Source organism: Palaemon carinicauda, chromosome 29, assembly GCF_036898095.1.
Source record: "Palaemon carinicauda isolate YSFRI2023 chromosome 29, ASM3689809v2, whole genome shotgun sequence".
NCBI lineage: Eukaryota > Metazoa > Arthropoda > Malacostraca > Decapoda > Palaemonidae > Palaemon > Palaemon carinicauda.
This window is the reverse complement of record NC_090753.1, coordinates 94230874-94238373: the sequence shown is the minus strand read 5'-3', so window position 1 is coordinate 94238373 and position 7500 is coordinate 94230874. Positions and strand designations below refer to the sequence as shown.

At 38.0% G+C, this 7500-nt stretch overlaps 1 protein-coding gene across 1 annotated transcript; it reads right to left on the bottom strand.

Moving 5' to 3' along the window:
• Positions 1-5040: 5040 nt before the first annotated feature.
• On the bottom strand, positions 5041-7380 carry LOC137622728 (uncharacterized). The gene is made up of 6 exons (XM_068353321.1): positions 6820-7380; positions 6556-6693; positions 6127-6297; positions 5863-6033; positions 5566-5769; positions 5041-5307 (listed from the first exon to the last, which is right to left on the bottom strand). The coding sequence occupies exons 1-6, from the start codon at positions 7378-7380 to the stop codon at positions 5041-5043; spliced, it is 1512 nt and encodes a 503-aa protein (XP_068209422.1).
• Between the last annotated feature and the right edge of the window lie 120 nt (positions 7381-7500).

Genomic DNA, 7500 nt, shown 5'->3' with positions numbered 1-7500 from the left:
TGTTCAACATGAAAACATCTGTTGCAAGTAACAGCATTAAATTAGATACTTTACTTATAAACTATAAAAACTTCAAAATAAGTAAATAAATAAATAAACAAGAAGAGAAATAAGATAAAACAGCAACTAATGCATTTATGGCTGACTCCGCCTCTTCGAACCTTTTGACAAACAGGTTCGACAACTGGGTTCGACAAACCGTTTGTTAACCAGGTTCGACGAACCGTTTGTTAACCAGGTTCGACGAACCGTTTGCCATACAGGTTCGACAACCGCGTTCGACGAACCTTTTGACAAACAGGTTCGACAACTGGGTTCGACGAACCTTTTGACAAACAGGTTCGACAACCGGGTTCGACGAACCGTTTGACAAACAGGTTTGATAATCGGGTTCAACGAACCGTTAGACAAACAGGTTTGACAACCGCGTTCGACGAACCTGTTTGACAAACAGGTTCGACAACCGGGTTCGGCGAACCGTTTGACAAACAGGTTCGACAACCGCGTTCGACACCCCTCTTGAAATGTATAAGAAAGGATGCAATGATTAATGTGAACCCGTTTTGATTGGTTGGGGCGAGTCCAGAGGTCCACCTGGGTCCCTCGCTCCCATCTCCCTTATATAATAGTGTCTACCTAAGTATATTATTTATATCTATTATCATTATCATTATCATTATTATTATTATTATTATTATTATTATTATTATTATTATTATCGTTATCTTTATTATCATTATCATTATCATTGTTATCATTATTATTTTTAATATTATTATTATTGTTGTTATTATCATCATCGTTATTATTATTATTATTATTACTACAAGCTATATATATATATATTGTATATATATAAATATACAGTATATATATATATATATATATATATATATATATATATATATATATATATATATATATATATATAAAAATTTCTACCTCATACTTGGGATCGAACGCTAGCCCCTTCTAATGAAAGGCCTGGTCGAAACCAACCATTCCACAAGAGGCCATAAAAGGAAATCGGAACCTGACGCTAACTAGCTGTCCGAGGATTTACCTGGCGAGACATCAGTCTCTTACCAGCGAGTTTTACCCGATTTCCCCAGCCCACCACGTGACACAATTGGTAGTAATTCATTCAAATTACCCCTAATGAGTCAATATGGATAAATGTCAACACAACATCGTGTTCAAATAGAAATAAATTTCTACCTCATACTTGGGATCGAACGCTAGCTCCTTCTAATGAAAGGCCAGGTCGAAACCAACCATGCCACGAGAGGCCATAAAAGGAAATCGGAACCTGACGCTAACTAGCTGTCCGAGAATTTACCTGGCGAGACATCAGTCTCTTACCAGCGAGTTTTACCCGATTTCCCCGGCCCACCACGTGACACAATTGGTAGTAATTCATTCAAATTACCCCTAATGAGTCAATATGGATAAATGTCAACACAACATCGTGTTCAAATAGAAATAAATTTCTACCTCATACTTGGGATCGAACGCTAGCCCCTTCTAATGAAAGGCCAGGTCGAAACCAACCATGCCACGAGAGGCCATAAAAGGAAATCGGAACCTGACGCTAACTAGCTGTCCGAGGATTTACCTGGCGAGACATCAGTCTCTTACCAGCGAGTTTTACCCGATTTCCCCGGCCCACCACGTGACACAATTGGTAGTAATTCATTCAAATTACCCCTAATGAGTCAATATGGATAAATGTCAACACAGCATCGTGTTCAAATAGAAATAAATTTCTACCTCATACTTGGGATCGACGCTAGCCCCTCGGACAGCTAGTTAGCGTCAGGTTCCGATTTCCTTTTATGGCCTCTCGTGGCATGGTTTGTTTCGACCTGGCCTTTCATTAGAAGGGGCTAGCGTTCGATCCCAAGTATGAGGTAGAAATTTATTTCTATTTGAACACGATGTTGTGTTGACATTTATCCATATTGACTCATTAGGGGTAATTTGAATGAATTACTACCAATTGTGTCACGTGGTGGGCCGGGGAAATCGGGTAAAACTCGCTGGTAAGAGACTGATGTCTCGCCAGGTAAATCCTCGGACAGCTAGTTAGCGTCAGGTTCCGATTTCCTTATATGGCCTCTCGTGGCATGGTTGGTTTCGACCTGGCCTTTCATTAGAAGGGGCTAGCGTTCGATCCCAAGTATGAGGTAGAAATTTATTTCTATTTGAACACGATGTTGTGTTGACATTTATCCATATTGACTCATTAGGGGTAATTTGAATGAATTACTACCAATTGTGTCACGTGGTGGGCCGGGGAAATCGGGTAAAACTCGCTGGTAAGAGACTGAAGTTTCGCCAGGTAAATCCTCGGACAGCTAGTTAGCGTCAGGTTCCGATTTCCTTTTATGGCCTCTCGTGGCATGGTTGGTTTCGACCTGGCCTTTCATTAGAAGGGGCTAGCGTTCGATCCCAAGTATGAGGTAGAAATTTATTTCTATTTGAACACGATGTTGTGTTGACATTTATCCATATTGACTCATTAGGGGTAATTTGAATGAATTACTACCAATTGTGTCACGTGGTGGGCCGGGGAAATCGGGTAAAACTCGCTGGTAAGAGACTGATGTTTCGCCAGGTAAATCCTCGGACAGCTAGTTAGCGTCAGGTTCCGATTTCCTTTTATGGCCTCTCGTGGCATGGTTGGTTTCGACCTGGCCTTTCATTAGAAGGGGCTAGCGTTCGATCCCAAGTATGAGGTAGAAATTTATTTCTATTTGAACACGATGTTGTGTTGACATTTATCCATATATATATATATATTATATATATATATATATATATATATATATATATAATGTGTGTATGTATACTGTATGATTTCCAGTCTCGCTGAGCGACATTGCCAGACGTGTTACTACTCGGTCTCTTCCTGTCCTTGAGTAGGGTGAGTTAGAGTAGTCATACCATGGTAGGAAGGGTTGAATGTGTGCGGTCTTGCTATCTAGATATTCACCTGCCATTTTTGACGGACCGCGTATACTTGTAAATAGAAAATGGCTAGGGACCTGTCCGAACTCTTTAATTAAGCAATAGTCATTAAGCTTACCTTATCTTTAATTAGTTAATTAATTAATATTAATATTAAAAGTGTCTGTACAGATCCACATCCAAGCGATTACAAGAAAAAAATTGCGTTCTCGTACATCGTGGCAGTTTGATGAAAGACATCGTCTCTCACAAGTGAAATTGTCGTACTAATTACTCGCTGGGTTATCTTTTGTCACCCGTTTTCTTCTTCTTCTTTAGAGCGATGTAGGATCGGATGCCTCGCAAATTGTAGCCATTGTGTGATGGGATACTATCTCTTCATTATTGGCTGCTGGTTAGTGATGGGAGCGTTTCTAATTGGTGATGATTGCTAAGGATACTCTGCCCCTCTCACTCTCCCTCCACCGCCTACAGAAGAAGGACGCCATCTTGGTACTAGACGGATCCCTCCCTGTCCTCGGTCTAGTCTCTTTTTTATGTTTTTTTTTTATATTTATTTTATTTGTTTTGCCCAGGATTCCTACATCTTGTATTACTCAATACCTCCATTTTACTTATTAATCAATTTATTGAATTATATTCGAGTTAAAATATTCGTTTGCTCCATTTCTTACTGTTAGATTTTCTTCTTTTATTTAAATTCCAAAGCTTTGATCTTTTGTAATCATTATCTTTCAAGAATTCTTCGTTTCTGTCTATTTTAGAGAACACATTTGATCCTATTTAAAGGTTTAAAGGCCGCTCATGAATGGCAGGCCAATGCCCTAGAGACTGACCATATATACATATGATCAGCGCACAAGCCCCTTCTCCTTCCAAGCTAGGACCAAGGAGGGCCAGGCAATAGCTGCCAATGATTCAGCAGATAGACCTATAGGCTCCCCCAAACCCCCATCCTTAGCTCATAAGGATGGTGAAGTTGCAGCGACCAAAGAAACTACGAGTTTGAGTGGGACTCGAACCCCAGAGAGGCAATCACCAGTCAGGGACGCTACCACATCGGCCCTTGAGAGGATTTAGGAATGAAATTTTTTAGAGGGACCGAGGTTACTGGTAGAGGGTCCATACCAGGCCCCTTGAAGCTAATACTCCATAAAATTTTCTTATTCTGAACTGGCTACTTTATTGCAAGAGTCAGTGTCTGTTGATTTATTAATATTTCTCGGATTCAATCGCTCGAGTGGTATTTTCTGTCTATCCAGTAAAGAATGCTTCAGAAATTATAGCACTAGGACTATTCATAAATTAAAAAGCATCTTTAAGAAATATAACTTAGCGTTCTTTTTCACCCAAGAGGTTAACTACTGCACTGTAATTTTTCAGTGACTACATTCCTCTTGGCAATGGTAGAAGAGACTCTTTAGCTATGGTAAGTAACTCAAACCATTGTTCTCTAGTCATGGGTAGTGCCATAGCCTCTGTACCATGGTATTCCACTGTCTTGGGTTAGATTTCTCTTGCTTGAGGGTGCTCTCGGGCACATTATTCTATCTTATTTATCTTCCTCTTGTTAAAGTTTTTATAGTTTATATAGGAAATATTTATTTTAGTGCTGTTACTCTTAAAATATTTTATTTTTCTTTGTTTCCTTTCCTCACTGGGCTATTTTCCCTGTTGGGGCCCCTGGGCTTATAGCATCCTGCTTTTCCAACTAGGGTTGTAGCTTAGCAAGTAAGTAAGTAAGTAATAATAATAATAATAATAATAATAATAATAATAATAATACGCAGTTGATAAACCTCATTGTTGAAAAACTAACATTTATAAAAGGTTTATTAGACAGGGATTATTCTTACTGTCAAATATCTCGAAATTTTAAAAATTGCTTCTCTGGTATACAGTCGTTGGATGACCCCAATATTTTTAATACTGTACCACTTTCTTTGACACATTTTTTTTTCATTCTGTACCACTTGCTTTGACATATCTGTCCTTCTGTACCACTGGTTTTGGCAAATTCTTTTCATTCTGTACCACTTGCTTTGACAAATTTCTTTCATTCTGTACCACTTACTTTGACATATCTCTGTCCTTCTGTACCACTGGTTTTGGCAAATTCTTTTCATTCTGTACCACTGGTTTTGGCAAATTCTTTTCATTCTGTACCACTGGTTTTGGCAAATTCTTTTCATTCTGTACCACTGGTTTTGGCAAATTCTTTTCATTCTGTACCACTGGTTTTGGCAAATTCTTTTCATTCTGTGCCACTGGTTTTGGCAAATTCTTTTCATTCTGTGCCACTTGCTTTGAAAAATTCTTTTCATTCTGTACCACTTGCTTTGACAAATTTCTTTCATTCTGTACCACTTACTTTGACATATCTCTGTCCTTCTGTACCACTGGTTTTGGCAAATTCTTTTCATTCTGTACCACTGGTTTTGGCAAATTCTTTTCATTCTGTACCACTGGTTTTGGCAAATTCTTTTCATTCTGTACCACTGGTTTTGGCAAATTCTTTTCATTCTGTGCCACTTGCTTTGACAAATTTCTTTCATTCTGTACCACTTACTTTGACATATCTCTGTCCTTCTGTACCACTGGTTTTGGCAAATTCTTTTCATTCTGTACCACTGGTTTTGGCAAATTCTTTTCATTCTGTACCACTGGTTTTGGCAAATTCTTTTCATTCTGTACCACTGGTTTTGGCAAATTCTTTTCATTCTGTGCCACTTGCTTTGAAAAATTCTTTTCATTCTGTACCACTTGCTTTGACAAATTCTTTTCATTCTGTACCACTTGCTTTGACAAATTTCTTTCATTCTGTACCACTTACTTTGACATATCTCTGTCCTTCTGTACCACTGGTTTTGGCAAATTCTTTTCATTCTGTACCACTGGTTTTGGCAAATTCTTTTCATTCTGTACCACTGGTTTTGGCAAATTCTTTTCATTCTGTGCCACTGGTTTTGGCAAATTCTTTTCATTCTGTACCACTGGTTTTGGCAAATTCTTTTCATTCTGTGCCACTGGTTTTGGCAAATTCTTTTCATTCTGTGCCACTTGCTTTGAAAAATTCTTTTCATTCTGTACCACTTGCTTTGACAAATTTCTTTCATTCTGTACCACTTACTTTGACATATCTCTGTCCTTCTGTACCACTGGTTTTGGCAAATTCTTTTCATTCTGTACCACTGGTTTTGGCAAATTCTTTTCATTCTGTACCACTGGTTTTGGCAAATTCTTTTCATTCTGTGCCACTGGTTTTGGCAAATTCTTTTCATTCTGTGCCACTTGCTTTGAAAAATTCTTTTCATTCTGTACCACTTGCTTTGACAAATTTCTTTCATTCTGTACCACTTACTTTGACATATCTCTGTCCTTCTGTACCACTGGTTTTGGCAAATTCTTTTCATTCTGTACCACTGGTTTTGGCAAATTCTTTTCATTCTGTACCACTGGTTTTGGCAAATTCTTTTCATTCTGTACCACTGGTTTTGGCAAATTCTTTTCATTCTGTGCCACTTGCTTTGACAAATTTCTTTCATTCTGTACCACTTACTTTGACATATCTCTGTCCTTCTGTACCACTGGTTTTGGCAAATTCTTTTCATTCTGTACCACTGGTTTTGGCAAATTCTTTTCATTCTGTACCACTGGTTTTGGCAAATTCTTTTCATTCTGTACCACTGGTTTTGGCAAATTCTTTTCATTCTGTGCCACTTGCTTTGAAAAATTCTTTTCATTCTGTACCACTTGCTTTGACAAATTCTTTTCATTCTGTACCACTTGCTTTGACAAATTTCTTTCATTCTGTACCACTTACTTTGACATATCTCTGTCCTTCTGTACCACTGGTTTTGGCAAATTCTTTTCATTCTGTACCACTGGTTTTGGCAAATTCTTTTCATTCTGTACCACTGGTTTTGGCAAATTCTTTTCATTCTGTACCACTGGTTTTGGCAAATTCTTTTCATTCTGTGCCACTTGCTTTGACAAATTTCTTTCATTTTGTACCACTTGCTTTGACAAATTTCCTTCCTTCTGTACCACTTGCTTTGACATATCTCTGTCCTTCTGTACCACTGGTTTTGGCAAATTCTTTTCATTCTGTACCACTAGTTTTGGCAAATTCTTTTCATTCTGTACCACTGGTTTTGGCAAATTCTTTTCATTGTGTACCACTTGCTTTGAAAATTTCTTTTCATTCTGTACCACTTGCTTTGACAAATTTCTTTCATTCTGTACCACTTGCTTTGACAAATTTCTTTCATTCTGTACCACTTGCTTTGACAAATTTCTTTCATTCTGTACCACTTGCTTTGACAAATTTCCTTCCTTCTGTACCACTTGTTTTGACAAATTTCCTTCCTTCTTCCTTCTGTACCACTTGCTTTGGCAAATTTCTTTCATTCTGTACCACTGGTTTTGGCAAATTCTTTTCATTCTGTACCACTTTGACAAATTCTACTAATTTTGTACCACTTGTTTTGACAAATTCTATTCATTGTATACCCTTTGTTTTGACAAATT

What these genes read in the sequence shown, in the direction of transcription:
- LOC137622728 (XM_068353321.1), bottom strand. Translation starts at nt 7,380, where the DNA reads ATGAAAGAAATTTGCCAAAGCAAGTGGTACAGAAGGAAGAAGGAAGGA. An exon ending in AGAATTTGCCAAAACCAGTG is followed by an intron (nt 6,298 to 6,555) that starts GTACAGAAGGAC and finishes AATTTGTCAAAG; the next exon opens with CAAGTGGTACAGAATGAAAA. An exon ending in AGAATTTGCCAAAACCAGTG is followed by an intron (nt 6,034 to 6,126) that starts GTACAGAAGGAC and finishes AATTTTTCAAAG; the next exon opens with CAAGTGGCACAGAATGAAAA.